This window comes from Pectinophora gossypiella, chromosome 2 (genome assembly GCF_024362695.1).
Source record: "Pectinophora gossypiella chromosome 2, ilPecGoss1.1, whole genome shotgun sequence".
Lineage (NCBI taxonomy): Eukaryota > Metazoa > Arthropoda > Insecta > Lepidoptera > Gelechiidae > Pectinophora > Pectinophora gossypiella.
This window is the reverse complement of record NC_065405.1, coordinates 5,455,251-5,482,856: the sequence shown is the minus strand read 5'-3', so window position 1 is coordinate 5,482,856 and position 27,606 is coordinate 5,455,251. Positions and strand designations below refer to the sequence as shown.

The window sequence follows — 27,606 nt, the reverse complement described above, 5'->3', positions numbered from 1 at the left end:
ACTTGTTACTCGTAGGTAATTTTCGGTTAGTGTACAAATACGGAGTGGTTAGTGTAAACATACGCAGGCACCCGGAGTCGTGGAGGAAACGATTGGTTCCACACAATATTTCGCGCAAGAACAATGCGTTTCCCATGGCGTCGCGGGCGCTGCTTCCGCCCCCTGCCGCGCTACATCCGAGACCATCATGCTGCTAAATTAGTTCACATCTATGTAAAATTCGTCAAGTACAAAATAATATCAATATAGGTGTACAATTTCATGTGAAACCTGATAAACATGTAAAATTATGGATGTCATGCTTAGTCATATTCTTCATCTTTGCCAGGTATCTTTATACCTAAAGTTGATTCTTATCTGGTAGTAGGTAAATAAACAGCTACTAATCATTATTGGCGTCCGATAGTTCCTCGGAGGCAATTTTTATGGCATATTAGTAAGGAGCAGCAGAGTGATAACGAGGCATATCATTACGTATGAGTGGAGGGTAGCAGGCAGTAGGGCACGCAACGCATGTGGCCCGGCCGCCGGTGCCGACGCATCTGGTGACGAGGGGGGCGCGGCGGGGGCTAAAATTAGTACCGGAGCGCCACGTGCGCCGCGAGCGAGCATCAGTCCGCGCTCAACCACCACGTCGCACGCTCGTCCACACCCTGGTGTTTACTGTAACATAGCGTGCGGACTTCTTGCTGCGACCGCTCCGGCGCCAGTGACAGTGTTCGGAGAGTGCAAAGGTGGCCGGCGCGACGGAGACTGTGCAAGGCATGCTGATGGCGGGCGCTCTGCCGGCCGAGCCCGAGGGGCTGCTGGCGCTGGGCGCGCTACCGGGACAGAAAGACACCACCTGGACCAAACTGTTCGTTGGCGGACTCCCCTACCACACCACCGACAAGAGCCTGCGAGAACACTTCGCGGTCTACGGCGACATCGAGGAGGCCGTCGTCATCACCGACAGACAGACCAGCAAAAGCAGAGGATACGGATTTGTAAGACATTTGCTGTTGTTTGCTTTTCACTCTTAACAAAAACATTCGGCTTCTTGTCAAAAGTTTACTAATTACGACAAATACAACCTTATTCGACGTTAATCAACATAATGTTAACAGTAATGAAACACAAAGGTGGAGTGACACGTAAAACCTTTATGCCCGTGCGCAGTCAGTTGGCGTTTCTGAAACAGCGCGCGTATCGCACGGTGGCTTATCGCTGCCAATATAGGTACCTACCTAACTAGAGGCTTATGCCAGTTTATATCGTAAATTTACATCAAACACGGAAGTTGCGCCCGCGATACACAGGTGGAACTGTCAACTCATACCAAACTAGAGCATACCTAACTTAACACTGTCAGGTACCAACGTGTCCACAAAAACGACAGAATGAGTCTGCAAATTTCGATTGGTCTGTAAAGTTTCAGTCTACAAAGGCGTGAGCAATCGATGTTTGTTTTACTCACGCGTCACAATCGTAGCAGAAATGAGACGTTACAAACACAGAAGAGTCTTTAAGGTCGATTTTTATATTTGGCAATAGGTGTAATGAATTACATTAGTGTGAAAAATGTATTAAGTATACGCACGTTCGCTTAAAGCACGCAGTGAGTGCCTTACTATGATTAGGTTTTACAACCGATCGACCATAGAAATAATGATTGTTGCGACTTTATTTTTCAATTAAAACTCAGTTCAGTTAATACTATAAACGTCAAAGAGAATTGGGTAGTTTCCTAGGTCAAAGATAAATTACAAAATTCTGATTACTAAATAAAGACAGACCTAAAGGTGACAAAAACCGTTTCCTTCTTTCTATTTAAGTAACTTATTTAAGAATTTAAGAAAAATGTATCACGTTTTGACGTCACAGGTTGCGTTTTCATACAAATTCCATAGTCATTTCTTGTTTCGACGTTTAGGAAAAAATAACTGAATTGACCAGTTGCAAACTAGCCTATTGTTTAAATCCTAATTTCACACAACATGGAAATGAACATCAACTAGAAACAATTAGGCAGCGATGATAGCACGTAGGGATGGGTGAATGCAGTAGATACATTTGTAAACTGTTGCGTCGTAGAAAGTATAGCAAAATGACGAGTGAGACCATTTTGTAGCGTGGTATTGGGGTTCGTGAGAAATGAATCACTACCCTTGCGATTTGCAGGGGCAGCGCGGAGGGGACGACCATGTCCCGTCGCACCCTCCGCGACAAAATCCAATGATCGCAAGCGTTTCCACCACTTCTAAACATTTTCAATGAAATTATTACTTCTAGTTTTAGCATAGCGTCAGCTCGTCTCGTCTCGTCTAAAACTAATGACTTATCAGAATCCATCGCGTGTGAGAGATCGACCTTACAATGATCTAAATCAAAACACTCATTCAAATGAAACATTTGTAAAATATTTTACCAAATAATTAACCTCTGAAACTATCAAGAAAAGAAGATCAGTTATTCTGGTCAAACTTTCTTTAAAAGTGCAAATAGTAATGTCAGAGCTTTTGCAGCATCAAACTGTACTTCAAGGTGATTTGATTATGTAATTTTTAAATATCCACAAGTAATGTCAGAACATATTTCGAATAGCAAGAAACATGTTTATCACGCGTATAATGCGTACATATGAAGCCATCTGAACAAACGAACAAACATCACTTGGAGACTTTATAGATCTTCTTCATACATTATAGGTAACATTCTATGTAGTATTCCAAGCGCTCTAAAGTATTTTGAAATGTCTACCAAATCCCTGACCTACATCAATTAACTTAAATATATACACAAAAAATAGATGTGTGTGTAAACCGAAATAAAGGTATGACAGGTTCTCTTTTTAAATAATTTTCGACATTTCGTTCTTCTTCTATCGTGTGGGTTATGAGGTGGATTACCAACCTCAGCAACCCCTGATATGTCATTGAAATAAAATAGCAAAGAGAAACATACTTTACAGGTAAGTACTTACTTAAGGTCCTTTGATCTATTTTGAATTAGTTTCATGAGGTTTTAATGCATTGAAATAGGTACACGCATCACCATTATGCAATACACCATATTGCACTGGGTTTGTACTTATGAAATTCCGAATTTTCATACATATTTCTTACTTCTGTAAAAGTTTGAATCTAGCTAAGCTAACATAGATATGTTTGCATAATCTGTTGGTTTTGTTTATGTTTGAGTTCGCATCATTTTACTGAAGATAGCACATAGCATCACTAAAGAGGCTATATTTAAGTCCCATGGGCGAGCCTATCTCCAATAATCGGGCTAGATCCTGGAAACCACTGAAAGACACGTACATAAAGTTGTATTACGAGATTACGACGAATGTCAGGCCTTCTCCGAACACGGCTAACATGGATAGGTTTTACCTATTGTAAGTACCAGCAGTGCTTTGTATCTGTGGGATGTGAGGTGGATTACCAACTCCATCAACCATGGTGTCAGGGTTACTACATGTAACGACTACTAACTTACAACAGTAAGTAGTAACCGGGACCAACGGCTTAACGTGCCTTCCGAAGCATGGATCATCAGCTTGGAGAAGACTTTTGAACGCATGATGCCTGTAAGCTCCATTCGGGAATAATTTTTGTTTTAATTTTATTTTGTGTGTCATGTATGTTAAGTAATTTTAAGAGAAACTTTGTAACAGCTGTGGATTTTTCTGTTATGTTACAATGTATATTTTTTCTAAATAAATAAATAAATCAGATGATCAGCCCGTAATGTCCTATAACCAAACAAGTGTGAGTTGTTAAGTTGATTGGGCTAATGAAATCTCTCAATAATTTTGCTCAATTATTCTTTTATATTTAATACAAAATATCCATTTGAAAAGCAACGCAGTATTAGCAATGTCTCTGACGTAATTTCGCTTACTTCTAGTCTCTTAGCCGACCGCACCGATACTTGAATACTGTCTGTGCAGTCTAAACCGGCGACGTGATGAAGTACTGGCTCAGGACAAAAGATACCTGATACTACGGGCTTGGTTGAAACAAAGGGCGAAGGTTGACTCGAAGCTGTGGGTCTTGTCAACTTTATTGTAATGCAGTAAAGACTGCTTTCATATTCACAGTTATCCGTCTATGATGAGCCTTTTAGTAAATTATTATGTATTTGTATAGAGCTTATTAATTAAGTACATTGTCTTTACAAATACCTCAATATAGTTTTGTTTATTGCTAGCTACGGTTTAAAACTAATCATTGATATGACATAATCTTTTTTTTTTAATTTTAATTTGTCCAATTCTCTGTCTATAAGTTGATCTAATATTATCAAAGTTACGTTTATATAAACATTAGTTAAAACAAAACATACTTACCTAGGTAAGTATACATTTTGTTGTTTTATTATGTACCTACAAGTGTTACAGCGTCAAACTATTTGCAGTTTTGCACTTAATTTTCCATTTATAGCTGCTAAGTATCAGTTTCATTAGGTTTTTTTTTCATAAGGTTATGAAAAGAAGAAAGACAATTCAGAGTCGTCATGCAAGAGCCTGTAAGCCAACTTGCGAGTACTGATTCTGAATGATTATGATTTTTGTAGTTCTATCTACCCCAATAGATAAGCATAACGAACGTAGGTTTATGTTTATGTTGAGTCTCTATTAAGTAAATAAACGGTATGTTAGTAATTTTTTAATAATATGTACGCGTATATAGGTATGCCTGTCTATAGTATATTATACGTGGAATATATCTCTCGTGAGCTGGAAGGAATCCCTTTGGTTAGAAAAAACTGTTAGGCTGACATGCGCAATGTGATAAAATTTTGTCACGGTAATTTTATAGATTCTGACGATATAATTATGTCGTTTTGTCGATTGGTGCTAATATGTGAACCCAAATAATTCATGTCGTTCTACAATTGTCAGGTCAAAATTCGAACAAAAGGCGTGACACGTATGTTAGGGAAAAAAATACTTATGATTTCGACAAAATTTATTGAATTATCGATAATTCTATCACGTTGGCATGTTAGCCTTGCTGTACAGTCTGTTTTCTTTGTATGTTCCTTTAGTCTGTTTTATTGTGTACAAATAAATGAATAAATGGATGTAATGAGGCGTGGTGAGAGATATAAATGAGAATGTCTCGGAGATGATTGGCCAGCGTGGCCCGGACTTCGCGACAGCTACGACGCAACGTAGCTGTGTAGGTACGTCCTTTTTTATTGTACCGTATTTGCTACATATAAACGAAAGAGACAAGTATATATAGTCAGTTTATACTTTATATACTTATACATATATTAAATAGGATTTATATTATAAAATATATATAGTATAATATTACAAAAAATAAATAGGTATATAAAAATAATGTTGTAATGCATAACGTCGTTTAACTAGTTAGATGACTCACCTATTAAAAGTACCTACTAATAAAAAAGTAAATAAGTAAGGCTTTCTTTCTTGTTTTTTTTTTATGTTGTGAAATTATGAAAGAGAATATAAATTGTTAATTATAAAAGGACGCCAGACCAGACACAAGACGCCAGACACCAGACGCAAGACAATATATACTTTAAAGTTAAAACTCATTATTTTTTTTATTTTTGTTAAGTAACCTTTACGATCATAACCCAAGGTAGTAGGTAACTAGGGGTACAACGATCTCGAGGAGGCGAAGGTTTCGTAAGGCACAAACTCCCTCTTTTCTTTCGAGGTTTTTTCCCTTTTCATAAATGTTAAAGGTCGTCAGGTTTTTGGAAACATTCCTCGTTCATATTACAATCTTCTTACGTCATCTATGCAAGTCAATGAGACACAATAACCATAGGTTTGGCTTCTTTTGGAAATGTAGATCTAATGCTCATTCATTTTAAAATATTTTTTTCATTCGAAATATTGATTTGGATTTTGTGCGGGACCCATGAATGTTGCTCGTTTCTGCTTAGAATGTAAATATATACACATAAATTCATGCCTGTAATCCCGCACTGGGCGGGCAGAGCCACAAGTAACCAGAAGACAAGTTGCAGTTGAATAATTTTTGACATAAAAGTTTGTTTTACCTTTAACAATAAAGTGGGTCATTTGAAGTGGCTCATACTGATTTTTATAATATTGAAAATTATATTTGTAAAAAAAACCGCCTGAAGAAGAACGTTTCTAACACTGGAATACTTGTTTTTTTTTAAGTAAAAAAATGCTTCTTCTTTCTTCTATCGTGTGGATTGTGAGGTGGATTACCAACCCCAGCAACCCTGGTGTCAGGGTTATTACTGAGCCGCCATAGGCCTGACATGACTCATGTAACGTCTACGTACTTACATCAGTAAGTAAAAAATAAAAAAAAAATGCTTAATAGGAAGGTTAGTCTCATCTCTAGCCTGTATTCACCTATATTTTCTCAGACAAGAATGATACAACGCTACCTATATTTTGTTAGCAATGTAATTTGTTGTGCTTTGAATCCCCAAAAGTTCTCCATCTGGCTATAACATTTTGATTGTCTCTCTTAATCGATACTTGGATTAGACGGATTGCAAAGCTAATAACAAGAGCCCAACAGCCCAACGTTTTGTCATAACGGAACAAAAGGTCCCGTGACGGTTTTATTGCAACGAATAGTAAACATCATTGGCTAGTACTGTATATAGCAACGGCGAATTGTGCCACGAACGCCGATAGGTCTACGTTATCGGCCACCGTGCCCAACTACAATTTGTTCGGTTTAACAAACAACATTACATTTTTGCCGCGATCAAAAAGTGATTAATACTGCAAAATCTACTACAGTCAAACGAAACGGATAATTAACCCGTACTCGTTTAATGGAAACCATTTGCATACAACAGCGTATGCGAACCGCCTAATTGAATCGGATCCAGCTTTGACATCTTTTTTGGTTAAAATTCATATAAACGAAGGCCAATTCTTTGGATTTTGACTTTTATCTGTTCCATGTTTTACATTTTAATGAGAAACTAAAAAAAACGGGGCATTTGAATTTCCGATCGCAGCTTTATCGGCAGACCCCCGATATCTCGAGGTCATCGCATTTTGCTTCACTTCAGTTGATTTGTTCAGACCTGGGTCTGAACTATTATGTATTCCATCCAGAATATGTTGATCCTTGTCGCTTGATCAAGTGACGTGTTTATTGTCTGGTTATTAAGGATAGAGGGGGGCTGGTGAGGTCTGGTAATGCTGGTTGGGCCGTCAGTGGAAGCGGCGAGGTGGCGACCCGAGGTTCACGAATGCATTACAATAGGTAATGTGGAGCGACGTCATCCACGAACGTACGCGTTTAGGCGAATTCAGTAAATTTTGTTGTATCAAAATAACTGTTTGATCGCAGAACGTACTGGGAAGGCATTGGCACTATGTATTAGTGATGTTTATTGAGGGCCTAACTATACGAATAACTATGGAATGTTCTTTATGAATTTCTTAAGGTGATCCCTCACCGGGAGCATCCGCCTGTAATGTAACATTAGCGATTTAGTTTTGAGCTTTACTGTACTTCTTGCCTCACTGACGTGACATATAAACAATTTGCTTCTCCTTCCTCATTGAAGTAGGTAATCCTTGTATATGTAACAGGAACACCTCAAATGATACAAAATATTTCACTTATATTAATATAGGTAATTGCACAATATTTCATTGTAATTTAGCCCTTGAAAGAACATTACGTACTTACTAGGTAAAATTAATCCTATTTTTCATAGTCCGCATTCTACGTATTTACATCGGCTAGGATCCTATATTATATATTATGCATAATGGTTATCAAAGCCCACAATTTCTCGACAGCGTCGTACCCGTTCCACCCATAAAGGGGTTGTATTTCGAGAAAAAAGACCTTTTATTACTTGCCTACATTTTTTAGGAACCTTCGCAAAATATCCTGGAGATTCGGCAGGCAATTTCTCCTTTTAGATAATTATTTGGTTGAATAGTTGTTACCTATAGTAGTAATATAATAGTTATTCCATTTAATCCCTTCTTGGTTTTTCACTCCCTCTCTTTCCTTCTATCTTCCCTTTATGGATGGACTGATTCAACAAAGCTACATCGACAAGAGTGTGGCTACTAAATGAATGATGATGACTTGTTACGTTGTGTTATCTGGTGGTTTTATTAACATTACTTTCTTGTTGTCACCAGGTAATAATGGGTGATAGAGCAGCAGCGGAACGAGCGTGTAAGGACCCCAACCCCATCATCGATGGAAGGAAAGCCAACGTCAACCTGGCCATCCTCGGAGCCAAGCCTAGAGGGAACCTGGCGCCTGGTGAGTACTCTTACATAATAATCTTTATATATGATAGCGTACATGTCATTCTGTACAGTCACTATGGTCATGTGGTACACGGGCTTTCCTCTCTTCTGCTCCGCACCACCTAAATCCCCTGGTAGTTGCGGCTTTCGAATACATCTCGCTCAGTGACGGTACTGAAAAGTATCAGCGTCCGAAGGACGTAATATACGATCCCGACGACCCGATTACTCTAGCCATATAGGAGGCCAATCAGCTCGCGACACCAAACACTTCAGAACCCCGATACCGACCCCGCCGGCGTGGTCGACGTTTTCCCTCATGGGTCACTAGGGGTGTATATACCTAAGTATGTATATTTGATACTCTTTCAGTTCAGTAATTGGTGCCCTATTTATCTATTCATTCCATCAGGTATTATTTTCGTAGACATAATTACCTATATTGTTGTTTGTAAAGTGTATTCATGAAAAGAAATATAGGTGCCTATCTACTTACTGTGTTACCTTTGCGATCATTTAGATATAAAAAGATAACATTGTTGAAGGATAAATTAATGGTAGGTATTTATAGGTACCTACTTACCGTGGTTGTTTGCGTTGCGTTGGACAGTCCATTTCTAAAGCTATTATTTATGAATTAAGTACTTTGTAATTTCTGTTATATTTGTACAAAATAATACACGGTACCTTGTGAGGTCCTTATAATTTCATGAATAACAAACATAACTTTGCATCTTGTTATTACACCCCGGGACAACTCTTTGCAGCGCCTTCTATTTTTTTGGAGGAACGCGTATTGGAAAGTCCCTAATTGTATCAGATTATTCTTCGGAATCGAAACCAATATAACTTTTAAGTATTTACGGTACTTAAAATCTTTTGGGTAGATATATTATCTATTTATAAGTATTTTTTTTAAATATAGTTGCTCTATACGTAGAATAAAAGTACCTCTAGCATGTGTCATAGATGATAGCATCATATTCATTTAACTCGCAGACCAGCATGAAACGAATTCAGAACTACACTGATAAACTAAACTAACTCATGAAACCAAAGTCGTATAAGTCATAATTTTAAAAATAACATCGCTTCTGCTGCTAAACGGTGTTCTTGTCGTAAAGCGGAATTACCGGACGTACGATTTAAAAGTAGATTTTAATCTCATGGCCCCTATTCTCTTACGGGTATTATTTTCTATTGACATTATAATTTGTTTGTTTTAATGAATTTGTGCCCGGTTGATGGCAATAGGCCACATATTATTGCTGGCGGCTGGCGAGGAATAGGTGGGTGTGTTCTGTACGGTCACGAGCATCAATATGCATACATTTTAGTACCATGTCACACTTTTTTTTTGACAAATTGCACTGTAAGTCTCATTAAATGTCAAATATGTTAGTGCGACAGAGTCCTAAAGTGGGTAAATTATATTGCTCATGACTGTACACCTCCGCCTACCCCTTCCGGGATAAAGGCGTGATATGTTGACATTATATTGGATTTGAACATTTCGAAGTCAAATCTAAGAATAATTCCGGCACAGAATATTAGTAGTAGGGACCACCTACTAACGTCATGTTTACAAAGTTGCTCTCGTAGGTATAGTGACAGACAAAATATGCACTTGGGAATTCTTAAAATCGTCATAATTTTAAAATTTCAAACCAAAAAATATAACAATTTGAATTTTGTGAATTTTTAGATTGTCCTCTTTGAACGTCAAAAACAACCCCTCATAAATGGCATAAAGACAGAAAGTAATAGTACTTACCTACTTACTACAACACAAAGGCCGTTTAAGCTAAAATATGACTGAATTCGACAAGGTACAAAATTGTTGCATACTTTACAAAGACGTTACACGGGTTTTTGTATAGAAGATTATGTCTTTAGGGTCTATAGTGTTCACAAACTTGTCTACCGATGTTGGGACGAGCTCAGCTGTTTCCAAAGGGATCGGTTTTCGAACACATGATTCTTTTTTACTTAGGTTCGTTTTCGGAGTCGATGGCGTGTCGTCAGGCGGCAAAAAACTGGCTAAGCGTACCGTAAATTATAGGGTTCTGTAACTTTCTTTTATGGTTATGTAACTCGGAAATTAGTTTCATGAAGGATTGGGTGTAACATAATGTATGACCTAAGTAAGTGTCTTTTAAAAATTAGAATTAGGTATCGTTTTAACCTCCTAAGACCGAGATTTCCAGAGACCATAGTTAAACAATGGGGCTTGGACTTTAAAAGGAGATTCGGTCTTACGACTTTAAATTGAGTAGGTATTACTCCCATTACTTAGTAGTCATTTGTTTTTCAGAACTGGGTTAAATAACTTATGTATGATATTTCATTTTTTTTCTGACGTAACTTATTATAGATTTACCGTAAATTTACTTGGCTAGAAAACGACATTTCAGAACGTAAGGACGCATACGAATATTTTTTTTTATTGTTACAAAATATGTTGTCTTGTCTGGCAGAGATCGTTTTTAGCGATAAGGCCGTCTTTTCCCACTTTCAGTTTCTAGTTAAGCAAACTATAATACCTGTTTTATGTTTGTGTGTGCAAAAAAGTGTTTTTTTCATTAATTCATCTTCAAAATGGGTACAAGTACAAGTACTTATACAGGAATTAGAGACATGGTGAAGCTATGAAGGTAACTGGGTCACCCACAGAACCCTAAAACAGCAGGATCACGTCGTGTGAGACAGCTCGCTCGGCGGGGGTCACACATCTGATTGGGCCTTAACGTGTGACAGCCAAGCTACACGCTCGCTATTTATAAATATCACACTCTTCTAACTTCACACACGAATGGCTATCGAAAATTACATATTGTAACAAAATGTCAAAGTAGAGTAATATAGTCGTAAGATCAAATGCCGAAGTCTGGAAATCCCGGCCACAATCGGTCAGGTGTCCACCTGAGCCGAGGTTCGCGCCCTGGGCACCCTCAGGCCTGATTAAACGTTGTACCGGGCGAGAGCCCTCAGCGCTCCCCGTTTGTCCGGCCAAGTAGTTAATGCCATCTGCGACAAAAAGAACGGGTGTTACTGGTTCGAATCCGTGGTGCTGTAAACCACTGAATTCGAGTGTATGAGTTTGAATTCATGTTTGGATCACAGATTTTCAGATTGACATCACACGGTTTCCAGGGTTTGTGCCCGGTTAATAGCAATAGGCTCGCCCTCTATTTTGTGACTTCAACATAGCGTCGAGGAGTGGATGTATATACTATACACATTTGCATTTGCTATGTTATATGGTAGGTCATGTTATCACTTGATCAAGTTGATCACTGCAATGGCTATTGAAGAATTTTGTTAGGTCAGGTCTAGTTGTAAACAATCACGTGTCATGGTTTCGAATTTAGGTAGGTACTCTAGGTACCTAGCCAAAGCTTAGTCGTAAGTTATTAATTATATAACCTACTGTAAGTGACAGCGCCGTATTTAGGGTCCCTTGCCCCCTATGCCACACCTGCGGTGAGGGTAAATTAAAAATAGTTTAGTCATTTACTTGCTTGCGCACTTATATATAAATGGCGATAAATACTATCCCTGTATTTGTTTTCAGTAAGTATTATTTCATTTAGTGAGTTCTTCTTTGAATATGGCTATTCCCACCCATGACTACAATGTTGCTAGTATAAAAAATTCAGCACGCATTGGTATAAAATTAATGTTCATCTTTTCCATGTACGTAATTTTTTATCCAACTGCGGCGAAGCAAAAATGACGGTCAAAAATGTACAAGTTTTTGTGGCTAGAGTACATTTGTGGTGGAAGCTCTTAGGCCATGCTTAAATAGGCATTAAGAAGAGTGTCCTCCTCCTAGCCTATACCTAAACGCGGCGCTGGTAAAGTTATGTTTTGTAGGTACCCTATCCCTTCAGTTCCCTTTATTTAGCATCGGGAGTGCGGTTATTTCTGTATCTACATGAAAGGGAAGCTGATGTATACCTATGTTACTAAATATTTTACTACAAACCACTTGATTTCATTGTTTATTCAATGTCTGTAAACTGTTAAGAAAAATAGAATTACTGTATCCATTATCGATGTGAAACAAGTCTATAACTCCATGAGATCCATCCAAGTTTAAAAAGTAGTAATCCTAAAGCGTGTGCGCCAATATCGTACGTAAGTACTTCTCAATAATGCGGAGCGTACATATTTTTTTAATTATTTGGCTTTCCATCATGGCCGCGTGGGTATCCGCCTAATCCGCATGGTGTTAAAAGTCTTTACTTACGGAAAAGTTTCAATTTATACGTAAATATTATATTACTGATATATCTTTATAATGTAATGTCTATTATGTATGATGGATATAGCATTTTATTAAGAGTTTAAAATCGAAATTCAATATTTACTCGTAGTTACACAGGAAGGCAATCTCCTTTATAGTGGGTGGGTGTTGTTTATAGAAATAACAGAATAAGTAAATTGTTCTCGCTTCTAAATAAATCGATTCTCTATTATACATAGAAGAATTTCTGCACTATATGAAACCGATAAACCGAATTTTATATAATTAATAAGTACTTAAGTGTGCCACTTCTACAGTTTGATTAGCACTTGATAAGCAGTGATACTGGATGATACGTTTGATAAAATTTAATTTATTATGTTATCAATAAGTGTGACTTATAATAGAGAGACTGGTAGGCTTGATAAACGTTTTATAATTCTGATTGTTGTTTGGAACTCGGAACCTTTTATTTCATATTATTTTTCTATTCCACTATTTTTCTCATTCCGTGCTAGGTATCAAAGTTGAGACTACTACTTCGGCACCACTCTGCAAATTCAAATATACTTGATTGCATCAAAATAAAAGAAACTAGTTACAAAAGAGGCTTAACTAGATACGATAAGGTGCAAAAGTCGAATCAGCAAATAAATTGATTTGATTTGATGTTTGACTTTCAGTTTCTTGCAAAATAATAAATTAACTGGTTGCACTTAAGACCTCCTGGTTACATGTCGATTCTGTAATAGACCAAAAACACCTACAAAAACATAAATTTTATGATTATGACAACTAACGGTTCATAATTTCACCATTGTTTACAAATAATTCGCTGGGCTCAGTGACAGCACTTTTGCTCTTTGATTGTACGTACATGGCGGTCTTATCGCTTAAAGCGATATCTTCCATACGACCATACTCTTCTACAGTGTGTTTGATAAGATGTGGATCTACGGCGACTTCTATCACATGTCCGGATTGATAAGGTAGCAAGGGATAGTCCACGCTTTTATGTGAATTTATTATTTTAGGAAGAAAAACATTGAAAATGGATTCAATCTCGAATCTAAACTTATTTCAAACTCGTCGTCAATGTCTTCGTGACCATTAGGTTAGTGGAAAAATGAGCAACAAAATTAAATTCACAGCCGTAACCTAACAACCTGATACTGATCTAAATACTAAAAAAATGTTTTGAAAACAATCTCTACAGACGGAGGTAAATTCATCATAAGATGCATTTCCAATTTTAGTTCTTTTGGGACTTTAACAACGCTTTTCAAAATTATGTAAGTACGTACCAACTTATTGTTGGTGCACCATTAAGAAGGTTTTATTAAAAAAATTATCATGGTTTAATTTACTAGATTAACTAGATTTTCATTGCATAAACTTTTATTCAATTAAGTATTATACCTACATTTTAGGCCATATAATTAAAACCATAAATAGTGCAATTGAACAAAAAGCTTTAATTTTGGCCTCTATTATTAAAAAAAAAAAAAACAATGCGAGCAACTGGTTAAAAATATGAGGTGCGTTCACACTGCACTGATTGCAGTTCCGGGACAAGGCGGCACGGGACACGGCCGGGACGTGTCCCACCCCCGCCGGAAGTCCTAAACGTTCGGAAACGGAAGTGCTCTGTGTAGGGCCGCTAATTGATTGCGCCCTCGCCTCGGCCTCGTGTTTCATGTGAACAACCCTTACCTGTGACATTTCTCACGTCTGAATGTTGCAAATGATTGACAGTCGTTTTGCTAATGTTGTTACATTTCGGATTGGGATGTTTAAAGATAATTGAGGTAGAATTTAAGGGTGGTATTCATAAACTGATCTCAGCTTCGAGACTGCCCTCAAGATCATGTCCATGTGACAGTTCTTATATAAAAACCAGGTCTTGAGCATGATCTTGAGGGCAGTCTTAGCTGAGATTAGTTTATTAATACCGACCTAAGAGGTGCAGGTGCAACACGACTCTTCTGTGATATTACTGGAAAGCTATTTAAATAATAGGAAGTGGGACGAATCTCCATGATAGTTCTCAAACATTTTATTGAAACTAAAGTTAAGAGAATAGCGGAGAATATCGAGAGAAACGTCAATAATTTGACGTTTACCGAATCAGTTACAAAGGCTATGAACGTAAATCTACTGGCACAATTGATCATAAACCAATGATTTATTGCAAACACACTAAAATTGCAGCTTTGAAATACTAATGATCCTGTACTCATGTAGAACGTGTATAATGTGTGATTTACAAAAACTTCACAATCATTTAATGCACAATCACGAAGGAATCTGTCTATTTATATATGACGATTTGATGGCACCAGAGTCGCTGGAAATGATACACATAAACAAAATTGCTTTGGCCATCACAACATCACATGGCCATCCAGTAACTATGTGACTATAGAATGACCTAGCATAATGAGGCTTCCGTGCATAGGCAACAATTGATGCTAGTACAATACCTTCATTACAACCCACGTAACTAATTTTCAGACCATGATAAACGATCACAATTGTTTATCATTCTTGCTGGCAACTAAAGACAAGAACTCATGTGAACATAAACACGGGATCAATGAATGGGAAAATAAAACAGCCTCAATCGTTTTGGAAGATTTGAACAGCTGATCGTTCTCGGGCGAAGACGTTCGTGTTGGGATGAGAAGTTTTTGTTGGATTCGCATTGTGTGAGGTCGCGGGCTCGCGGTATTGTTGCGAGTGTGGATGGCGGGCTGTCGGGTGCGCAGTGACGAGGTACTGCACGCGGGGCGCGGGGCGCGCGGGGCTGTGCACACAATGGGTGCGGGCGCGCATGACGAGCACCTGGCTGCGCCGTACCGGCCGCGCCATATGCCCCGCTCCTGCACGCGCACATTTCGTGGATTGTCCACGCATCCGTGGCAACCCCACCGCGATGTGTTCCATGCTCCACCGTTCCACCGGTTCCAATCATCGACCACACGTTGATTCAACGATAACCGTACAACTATAATTTCCTCCGCGTCACGTAGACATAGATCGCTTTAGGTTTACATAATTTGTCGGTTTAACAATTATTTTACATATCTTTTCCTTGTTTTGTATTATACTTAAGTACATGTGAATCTATCAGCTGTCTATTGCTGTAGAAACTCTTGCAAATGTTGAGATGATTTATTTGGTTAAGATCTCTTAGCAAACAATGAACTGTTGAAATGTTGTTCCGGTCGCGGCTGTTATTATTGATTGTTATACAAACGCATTAAATCCGGTACCGCCGAATCTGTTTAGTCTACAGAATTGTGTCTTGTTGGATTAAAGTTTACGGCTGCGGTGTACATTGTTTGTTCGCCCTTTCATAAATATATCGGCGGAAACGCGTCGACTTTCGTCCCTGTTTTACATAAAACTTTTGGCTTTTGTTACAACCGGCAGGATTCTCTGTTTATAGATCGGTATTTGAGACCTAAAGCGCTGTTTCTGGGCGCAGTTGTCAAAAGATTCGTCCGTTACTAGTCCGGTTTTAGAGGCCGTTGGCTTGTAATGCAACTGCGGTCGTTACCGTTATTTCACAGAGGGGTTGCGATTTGCTTTTGACGCAGGCGCAGCCGGCTCCGACCCAAGTACACTCTACCTGCGTTACTCAAACTAAACTAAAAAGTAACAAGGACAAATGCTCTTTTATATTCAAATGAATGAACTAGGTACAACAAAAAAGGTCTGTCAAAGTATCTCGAACCAATAAGTTGTTAACTAAAATGGATAATAAAATAACATCACAGTTATCACATAATGTAATAGTCGTAAACCTAGATCGTTGAATAAAACTGACTGGACTATTTGATGTTTTTTAATGGAAATATATTTGCTGGCATTGATGGAGGCGTAAATGCGCGTCTGTCTTCGGCGCGCGCGCATCTCGGCCGAGCCAAAATAAATAAGCTTTAATCTGTAGTTTCCACGATGTGATTTAAGAAATCATCGCCGCTTCTTTTCATGTGAGGTAGATAAAATTTTCTAGAATTGGTTACGATTTGTTTTAACTTCTTGGCTTCTTTTTGAAACTGTCAATAGTATTGAATGGAAACTGACAACGTCACAGTCGGATAGTCTGCCGTTTATTTAATTAGGTGTTCCATAATCATTCTCCTTTACCATATTATAAAGACGCCTCAAGAATACCAGTTAGTTACGACTATTTTGTTTCACCGCGATTTGTTTACTTGTCTTGCGTACTTTAACTGCTGCGGTACGAAATATTTGTAGGCCAGCTTGTAAATACGCCGCGGTTGCCAGTTTGCTACTAACGAGCGATTTCGGAGGCCTGGCGTCGATTATGAAAACATTGTTAAAGTTTTATTATAAAGGAGTGTTGATGAAGGCCGCCGAGGCACTTGTCCAAACAGCGGCGGACACGTTGAATTATTGAGTGCCGCGACCGCCGTGGTAATCGATTCACACCTGCCCACAGTGCACCGCCCCCGCCGAAACATTAGGCTCTATCAGCCAAACGAGCGGTGGCCGAGCTGCGCCAGCCCACATAAATGGGTCGGAACTATTGACAGATTTACGGATTCGTTTACCCTACTCAAATCTCCTTTATTCTTCAAAAGCTTATCCTCCGGACAAAGAATATGAGTACACTTGAATTTCTTCGGTGACGAAACAATGAGTAGGTATGGATATGGATGTCTAATTACATTTACAACACTTCTGAATCATTGAAGCGCGAACATGCGCTCGAAAGCTAAGTATGCAACTCATCATTGATTAACGAGGAGTTTGAGCCCTTTGTGCCGCGCGAGGGGTTAGTCCCTGTGTTTGGCATTGCGGACGGATCGCGTGCGCCGCTGCGCGCCCTTCGCCGGTGCATTACTTATGCATGCCCCCGCGCACCCCCCAGTGCGGACACCCCCTCAACTATTTTTATTTCGGGATTTAGGCGATGCACCGATGGGCTCGCACGCGCCACTCGCAGCGATCGATATCAAAACAGCAATTTAGTATAATTTGCTTTTCCGTTCGTTTCTCAGAAGGATAATGAACACGGGCGGGCAGTCAAAACATAACTTTTGCCAATGTCTCTTTAAAATAAAGAGACAGTTTAAGTGCTTAAGATTGTTGGTATATTTCGATTTGTATTTTCTTGTTTGGAGTCTGAACATTGAAAAGTATTCTGATCGATAACAGCGTAGTTATAATTGTATGAAGCGAAGCCATAATGTGGCTCGCGAACCACGCGACGCGACGCGATACTATCAGCCTTTACAATATGTATCTTTATTTTACTGTCGGCGACGGAAACGTGTAATTACCGACACTAGGTTGTCGTTGCTGTGATTTCGAGCATAAAACCGTAAACCACGGGCACCACAGCTATTCTACCAAGCGGCGAGTAGTACTAAAACATGATCTAATTAAATTAGACAGCCACGTTGGTACCATAAAATAAACATCACCTATTTCGCTAGGAAATGGTAGTAGACAACATAAAACCTGTCCAGTTCCACTGAATTTACTCCCTGCTCATTAAAAGGAATAGATAGACATATTAATTTACGATGTCGCTACACTAATAACCTAGAAGATCTTGAACACGGTCCAAGTAAATAATAGTATCTTCCGTGTCATGCGGATGTGTGGCATGTGGCCCAAAATCTAAACTAATTCCATGGCACCGCGATAGAGCACGACGTCCTCAGTTTTAATTACTCGCAGCATTTTCGGTTTTAGGAATTTGATCCTAGAATACTGTCGTGTCGGGCAATGACCGAGCACAGGAACACTCGAGTGTAGTAGTTCCGTTCCTTTTGTGCCGGGGTGTGTAACCCGAGCCCAAGCCGCGACTTCCGTGCGAAGCCCTGTGATCCTCTGATAATCCTCCCGTGGCGTAGATTACACGCGATACGCACCTAGACGAAGCCAAGCGGATTTTGGCTTAGCCACTTAGTTAGCTTTGCCAACTTGCGAAATAATCTAAAGAATAGGAGGTTCCAACTCATAATTTAGCCTGAATTTATTAGAGGCTTCAGAAAAGCTGGACTTAGCTTTCTTCGCGTGTTAATTATTATTTATGTACAACAGCTGGCGAGCAGAGGTTGTTCGAGCGAGCTGACTCCGTCCGGCGAACGACGTGGTTATTTATAAAACAGAGTTGCGTCTCGTTTTGTCTTCGGCGCGCTCTTTATTTTGTCTAAATATACGCAGTTTTGGGAACATCGTCGCAGCCGCCTGCGCCGCGACACCAGACCTGGCGGTGCGCCAGAGCCTCATCTCTCGCCACCTTATCTTTTATACGAGCGCACAAAGCACACTTGATCATCTTAATTTTGCATAGAATACTTACTAATAATCTAAAAGCTAAAGTAGTACTCGTACTATGTTTAAAATCATGCTTTATGAAATCAGAAACGCTATTACGTGGTATTTTCTTGTCTTCTCTAATATTAAGCAGTACCTACGTATTGTATAAGCACGAAGATAGTATTTTATTGTTAAATTGATATGTTTTATTTCGCTTAGCATACATTGACGGGCATAAAAATCGAATGGGTTGGTCGGCTCCTGCTATGCACGTGTTTCTCCAAAAATAAATGTCTCAAGAATAAACGCGACACGGCAAGGGGGTAATTAATCGTTGTGTAAGTGCGGCGTGGGCCCCGACAGTCCGACGCGTCTCGGCGGATTGATGGCCGTCGGTGACGGAGACGGCACGCGACACCGCAGATCAAAGGAAGGCTACCGGACACTGCGACCTCCGCGGTCCGCCCAAACCGCCCGGTGGACGATCGGGTTGGTCCTACGAAACTAGGCCACGACTGGTCTGCATCTATTCTTGTGCCAGTAAACTTGCACGACATATATTGATGCTACAATGTGTTCACCGAGCAACCTTGTTTTCGAGCTAATGAACGATTTTCCTCGCCTTTACTGTGAGCTTTGGCTACGCCGGCACATTTGCACAGATTCTGAACTCATAAACGAAATTAACGATTACACTGAATCGCGCTCTGATTGTTTGGGTTACAACTTTACAAGTTTATGCATTCCCTGATTGTGTTCGTCATCCGACATTGAGAGTAGACGGAGTCGAGGGATATGCCAGTAATAACTCGTGAGCCCTGTCCCGGCGCGGCCGCATAAAATCGTATTTCCGTGGAATCCTTACAAGCGGCGTTAAGCACTTACGAGTACTGTCGGCTTTGCAGTTCGACGACCCGCGCCAGGACTCCTTCTGAAACAACACACAAAACTATTCCAAACAGAAGCTTTATTTGTAACATGCGTAGGCACGAATCGTCTTTCAGGAGGAGATTTGTGAATAATTTTCCACAAAACTGTGCGTCATTCAACTTTTGGCCGACACTAGTCATGTTTGTTCTACGTCGCATACAAGTTGAAATTCGAATGTCGAACTATTGTGTGTTGGCCAACAATCGATTACGACGAAAATCTATCTGGGTCACATACGACAACAAAGGACTGCGCATTTAGGCTGCGCCACAATGGACATAAAAGGAAAGAGGAAAAATTTAATGAATCAAGATAAGCATTATGGTGGACAGTGGTCCGACCTCGGCCGTCAAATGGCTCGGCATCGATCGACGGTGGCACATCACGCGGTGCGCCAGCACGCGACCAACCCCTTCGTTTAGGGGAATCTCTACGCCTTTACTGTCTACTTGCTCTACCTCATCCGGACAATTACGGCGATGTTCAATTTTGAAGATGTTGCTGTGTTATGCTCTTGAACATTTGGGCATGACGTCAGTGGCGGCGGGACACCTCGTAGAAGGTCGGCAGGCGACATTATCGCAGCAGCCGAAGCGCGACACCATCCGGGGTCGCTCCGGATGCGATCCGCGGTAATCACCGGTGAAATTTCACCATACACAATAGCCATCGTGAATTTAGCCCGGTAGAGGTCACGCTCTTATGACCATTAGCCATTAATCAGCAATTTTATGATACGCAAACTATTATTATGATTGCACATTTCCTAGAAAGATATGTTATTTTGATTTTCAAAATGTCCGGTAATCCGCTGGGCATGGTGTTGGACAATACTTATTTTTATAAAATGCGACGAATGTTCGAAGTCATAGATTCTCATCAATATTTGGCATTTGATTTTGGCAAACAACGGCATGATGCCTTGATGGCTGCTGAGGGCGCGCGACGGTGCCAATGACTGAAAGCCATTTATAGCGAGATTTTGTCGTGTTCTTGTCAGGCGGCGAGTCCCTGGATGCCGCGGCCCGGGCGGCGGCGGCCAGCGACCGAAATAGACCCACCCCGCGCGCCTTAACAATGCAATAAAAAGAAATTAACACTTCAACGTTGCCTCCGCTAAGTTGACTCGTGTGTCATTTGGAAGATGTCCAATCTCTTCACCGATAGGTATATTTAGGTTCGGAGTCTTCTGTAGACACTTCCGTTAAGTGAGGACAAAAATATCGATTCTAGAACGCGGATGATGAAAGAGGAATTTATTTAACGGTTGAGATTTTTGTGTTCTCGTTTTGTTAGTGTCACTTGGTTCCGTTACGTTTTCACTTGATATAAATGGATGTGTATGTGTTGCAGGGTTCGGGCTGGCGGCGGCGGCGGCGGCCGGCGTGCGCGCAGGGTACCCCACCGTGCTGCAGGCTCCGTACGGGTGAGTACCGGCCTCGCCCGCTCTCTGACGCATCTGTATCAATGTTCAATGGTTCAACACTTCGATATTTGCCAGCACTTGCGGCGCCGCATGCCGCTCTCTGTACATCTCACGAGACAAAAATCAGATCTTAGTAGCAGATGAAATAACTATTCCTTATTGGGGACGATTGGCAGTAGGCTCTGAAATATACTTCACTTGGGTTATCTATGAATTGATTGCAGACATGAATGGCCAATAAAATGCACATCTACTATATACTTAGGTATTTTATCTTCTTATAGGTAACCTGGAACTAGGAAGACTTTCTTGCACCGGAACTGCAGTTTAGGAAAATTACCTATGTTAGAGAGAGAGAGATACAAGTTGGTTGGGTTATCGAAAGCGATGCGAGTAGTTGGAGATTGTTGGCTGAGCTGACTTTTGTCTCGGTAGATGAGGCGAGCGGCGACCGGTGGTAGCGGCGCGGCGGCCGGCGGACCACACCTAGACTAAATTATCAAACATTTTCACATAGGTATCTATGGCAAGCGTGAGCGTGAGAGTGGATTTTTTTCGTTTTGGGTGTGAATTAGTCGATTGGGTTTTTTAATGTTTACGTTTTACAAAGCTATCCGGAGCATGGGCGGCGCCCCGGGGCCAGGCCGCGCGGCGCCGCCCACCGCCCGCGCCGTCACTATACGCATCGTTCTCGACACTCAATGTTTTCTTTACTTTATATGTTTTATGCCGTGTTCGTGTAAGATTTTTTGATTTGAATTGAGTTTTGTTGGTGGTGGATTTCGTTAATACACTTACTACTGTCGCGGAGTGGCGCAGGCGCCGCGAGCCGCGTCGAGGGTGCGCAGTGTGTGCGTAGGTGTGCGCGCACTCTCGAGGCGCCGCGGCCGTCGCACAGCTTCACACGGCCGCGACGTGTCCGCAGGCAGGCCAATCAAAGTCAAGCACATATATTAATGTCGCATACATTCCTCTACACGCAACTCCTCTGAGCTGCAAGCTATGCCGCATTGGATCCAATCAGTAGGACAGCTGTGGGCCTGTAGTGGGTGTTGGCGTGCGATCGATGCGCGTGCAGGGTCGCGGAACACGCCCGCCGAACCACCACACACATATATTATTCATCGGTACTCTAGTAATGGAAAAATAAAGTGAAAGCTTCGCTCGATTAATTGCTCTTTGTTTTTATTCCCTATCCAATAAACCAGTAGGTAATTAGGCGACCGGTCACGAGTAATTCCACGCAGGACCAATTATAGGAATGCGTCAACGTCAATACATTTGTCATGAAATAAATAACTAACATCACCTTAATGACGATTCGATATATTATAATTTGTGACATACCTACCTAGTTAATTCTTATTACTCTTTTGCATGTAAGGCTTGATGTTATATGTTCATTGTTCAATGATATAATAAACCAACTATATTGGACAATTAGAATACAAATAATAATCAGTTGTAATTTGTACAATATTACCCGACTACCCTCAACCTCAGTAGACGTAATTGTCGGTTTTGTTCCTGCAAGTAGATGTGTCAGCTTTGATGTGTGATGTTCCGCCAGTTTTATATGCTGTTTAGTGTTTATGCGTGTTTGTAATACATATTTATATCTTCACTTCCTCTATTAGACTTTTAACAATATCATAAAGTTCTTAGTATAAAGTAGCGTAGACAGTAACTAAGTAACGAGAGGGGAGAGTTAATGAACTTGTGTCCTATGGTTGACCTGAGAAAACAAGAGTAGGTAGGTTGTGGGTATAATGTAAACAAGTAGGTATTGTGTTTGCGAATAGCGTCGGTAGACCACAGGTGGGCGTGCTAGGCGGGCGGGGCGTGGGGCGGGCGCCGCGCATGCGTCGAAGACACCACGACCACCCGGCTGCACTTGCGACCGCTGTCTCTATCCTACTGAAATGACAAAAAAAGACAGCGATAATTAGAAAAGAGGAAAGTTGCCGTCGATGGTGCTCGAAAGACGCTGACGCGACGCACCGCCGAGTCCTCTCGACGCAACTTGACCGCCTTCGCGAGAGAGCAGCCGACTCGGCAATTTCTGACGCTCACATCCACCTCGGCTACACTCACGTGCACTCCCTTTATGTACGAGTGGAACGAAACGAACTTAATCCTCGATTCACTACAAAACACGTGACCAAAAATAATTCAAAATTGTTGGTTGGATCAAACAGCATTCATACAGCTCTAGATTTTATATAAATCTACGTAAATCATTCGAGATTTCGAAATTGACACGCGGCGACTCCTAAATCTTGATTCGTACGACGTTTCCCCACCGAGACGAATTTAACGATAAGAAAATACGAGATATTTTCGTCGATGTGGAGTGGATGTTGCCACTTTATATTTTGATACGAGTTTTTTTTACATTCTTCTGGAATTGACGCACGGCGGCTGTGCCATCGGCGACAGTGTAGGAATATCCAGCTACGATCAGGCGCATATACTTACATTATATAACTGTTTATCGATGTCTACTAACATAACAAGACTATATTTGCTCGTGCCTGTCAAGGCTGCAAATGGGGCTAGGTACTTATAGAGTGTGATTACAGTTTTGAAAAGTATTAATTTTCTAAATTGAAGGCTTTCCGCACGACACCAATTGCAATTCCTGATTGTTGCGAAAAGCCGTCAAGGGTGTTCGAGCGGCAAATGTTCTCGAACATTGAGCTGAAATATATTTTTTTACATAATTTAAAGTACTTAGATACTTAAAATTACTTTAATTTAAAAGAACTGGATGCCTACGAGAACCAACGTATAACTACTTACATTTTATTATGCTTTTTAGCTCATGGTGACTGACGCGGTTCTACGTAATTGATTATCGTTTTCACTTCACAGTCATTACCATATCCTGCGGTTTCATAAAAAAGATAAAAACGACTGGCAATTGTTTTTGCGTTATGCGTTGGTTCTGCGGCTATCCATGCGCTCGTGTTCTTGCACGTTTGTCGCTGCCGCTTGGGGGTTTTCATAGGCTGACGGTTGGTTTACATTGGCAGGTTGTCTCCGGGCTACGTGTACGGGACTCCTGGATATATGACGGGGGTGGGCGGGGTCGGCGGGGTGAGCGCGGGGTCGGGGCTGGTCATGCCGCAGCTGCAGCACGCGGCTGCAGTAGCGGCGGCCAACCACCTCTACGAGTACCAGGCGGCGGCGGCGCAGGGCGCTGCGGCCTATCAACAACAGTACGCAGCCGCGGGATTCGATCCTTACGCTACAGCTGCAGGTAAACGATTGTTGAATTCACACACACATCAACTGCTTAAAACTTACTTCAGTGCAGCTACAGGTTCAACGAGAATGTCAAGGGACAACTTGCAATATCCTTTGATACCCGAAGTTCTGCGATGGATATATGGATCTAAGTATCAAATTTTAATGTGTTTGCAAGTTTTACTTACTTGCTCTGTCCACTGTAAGGTATTAACTACGTACGCATGTGGGTACCTAGTCTACTACATACAATAAATGTATTTTACACACGGAAATTATCTAATTAGCTACTCACTTAAATTCGTTTATAATCTTCCCTAAATCGATCCGTTAAAAAGTATACGTATAAGTGGTAAGATGAGAAATTCTAAAGGCTGCAAACTGTAAACAAACTTTTCAATCTCGGCTATTACCCTCGGCTATTTTCGGCTTCGGCAGCAGTTCTGTGGTATAGTCGATACCTGGTCTCCATTATGATCAACAGACGGAAAATAATTTACTTACCCTCAATTTCCATAACTCGACATCTAGGTAGTGTCTATTTCCTGTAGTTCCTATTTAAAATCGCTAGTTCACTCCAACCAGCCCATGTAAGTAGAACAATTCTAATTCCATGCCATTGTTTCCTTACAGCAGCAGCCGCAGCGGCCAGCGGAGCAGGTTATGTGTCCCCCTACTACGCGCTCCCAGGCGGGGGGGTCCAGGGCCCACTGTTGCCCCCCCTCTCCTATCCCCCGCAACTGCAGGAGGCGAGGATGCAGTAAACAAAACTACAGCCGAGGCTACAATACCAACTTGAAAACGCTAGATCTGATACTCTTCAAAGCAGGAAGGCAAGGAAACTAGACGACGTAGCCACGGCGTAGCAATTTCAGCGATGCGGTATTAAGTCCGAATGAAAGTGATAAAGATGACAAAGTGAAGTGCGCATTGCACCTTAGAAAATAAAGTCAGTGGAATAGGCTAGACATGGTTAAGTTCGTTACCGCAGGAAAGCCAAATGATTTAGACTAAAATAGATAACATCTAGACTATAATCTAGAAGTCGTATATACCAAAAATATTATGGAATGACCAAAGCTATGAGCTTTTACGTAGGACTAAGATGCCAGTTCGTACTTAATCGTCTAAGAAAGGTGATGGAATTTTAGGACCCTTAACTATTACAGACACATACATACCATACGCGTATATACGAGTACCTATATATGAACTAACTAACGTATAATGCGTACTTGCGTACATAGCAATGTTCAACAAAGTTCGTGCCTCATTCATTCAACTTCCTAACATCACACATATTTCCTATTTTTTATACTTTAAATAGTTTAGTTAGGTGTACTGTTAATATACAGATTTCCTTTACATTATTCGAATATTAAAGTTAGATATTCAATTATCTATATCGTTACAGCTGTTTTATGACAATAATATATACGTTCAACAACAGTAGCTGCTATTAGTAAAGTAATTATTAATTCTAGTTGATTGAACATTTCATCAAACACATAATAGTTCAAATTACTATACTTAATTGTTACGTGGCAGCTATCCAAACTTACATCACCTTTTGGATATTTAATCAAAATCATAATTGTGATCTGAATTGTAATAGTTTTATCAATGTCTATTTCTCTCATTGTCCTCTATGCTTCCTATAAATATTTAAAGTAATTCTATATTTGTAACTTACAGCTTTTTAGGTAGCAATGCCTTATATTTACAATGAACTAGATAGTGACTTTATCGACAATTTTGGTGACTGGGTAAAGAATGACGAGTCCAGTGGTTTTATTACACGTAATGTAAATTCCAGGATTTGAATAATTATATGAACAGTTGCAATAAAGCTATAAATATTTGGTGATCGAGAGGCATCGAGGACTGTATGATATATTCTACGTTTTCTAGGTGTTTATAACATGTCCATGTTGCTCAATGTGTCCTGATAAGGACTTGGTTTAGCGTAAGGTTCAGGGAGAGCAATAAAGGGCTATGTAAGTAATACTTAAATTATAAGTAAGTAATCTTAAATTTATAATTGTAAAACAACATATTTTTATTGTAATATACGCCCTCGTAACACATGTAATTTGTTCTCCGAAGCGGTATAGGGTACTTACTAGTTAGAATAATTCAATTACTAGTCCATGTAATTTTAATTTAATAAATTTAGACGTTCGCCGGCCATCCTTGTTCGAAAGAAAATGTTTCAAAATCTAAAAACCCTGTTCTATACCATGTTATTTTGAAAGAACGTAGCATGATATTTAACAGAATGCTCACCTCCCCTACTTCTGTTTATATCCACTTACGTATTAGTTAATAGTAGGCATATTGGCTTGGAAACTTTTAAAACTTGGCTGTTATCCATAGCTATCTCACTGAAGTGGCCAGTTTTCCGCTTACTGCACTGCTCATCACATGTCCATGAACCATAGACAGTAGTGTTGGTAAATGAGAGCATTTGTTAGAACAGGAGTATGTGACATAGGTGTAGGGGTGAGAGGGACATAGCCGGCGACATAGTACAAGTTAGGAGCACTAGACCGAGTAGAGATCACTGAAGTAGTTCGTAAGATTAATTTTAATTATTGTAATATGCTGTTATTCGTAATTTATTTTGTTGATATTTGTAAATCTACATGTTGATAACTATTTATTATGTGGAAGAGTAATAAAAATTGTTAAATATTTATCGACCGGATCGAATCTCTGTCGCAGTGCACGTAAGCCGAGTTTAAATCTTGGTTCGGTCTAATAATTATATTGAATTATACACAATATTATATACTTACTATAAAAATAAGTAGATTAAACTATATAGAAGCATACCAAATGAAACATTGATTCATGTTAGCCATAGTGGTGGCCATCTTGCCTTAATATAGACTACTTTTATAATATAGTTTATAAATATAGTATTTTATAAAAGAATAAACAGTTTAAATGTTAAACACATATCATCAGAACATACGAACATATGAACATATGATATGCGCCGTCCGAGGCGAGGTCCGATCAGTCCATAATAGTGCATTTCATTCGCAGTAAATATAAGCACAATTTTATTATTTATGTATCACATACAACTTACTATAAAAATGTGAATTCATACATAATAATTGTTATATGTAATTTATAATTTTACTGTAATCTACTTAATTTAGGATATTTTAAAAAGGAAAATAAATTTTTAAGGTACAA

At 40.0% G+C, this 27,606-nt stretch overlaps 1 protein-coding gene across 2 annotated transcripts; it reads left to right on the top strand.

The window, feature by feature from the left end:
* The first annotated feature begins 600 nt into the window (after nucleotides 1–600).
* Nucleotides 601–27,606, top strand: LOC126372427 (RNA-binding protein 24-B-like). 2 transcript variants are annotated; one of them, XM_050018181.1, is made up of 5 exons: nucleotides 601–986; nucleotides 8,129–8,255; nucleotides 21,078–21,150; nucleotides 24,186–24,412; nucleotides 25,036–27,606. In XM_050018181.1, exons 1-5 carry the CDS (start codon nucleotides 765–767, stop codon nucleotides 25,161–25,163), a joined length of 777 nt encoding a protein of 258 aa, XP_049874138.1. In that variant the 5' UTR covers nucleotides 601–764; the 3' UTR covers nucleotides 25,164–27,606. The 2 variants fall into 2 exon arrangements, with proteins under 2 accessions (XP_049874138.1, XP_049874130.1); XM_050018173.1 differs by having other exon boundaries at nucleotides 25,033–27,606.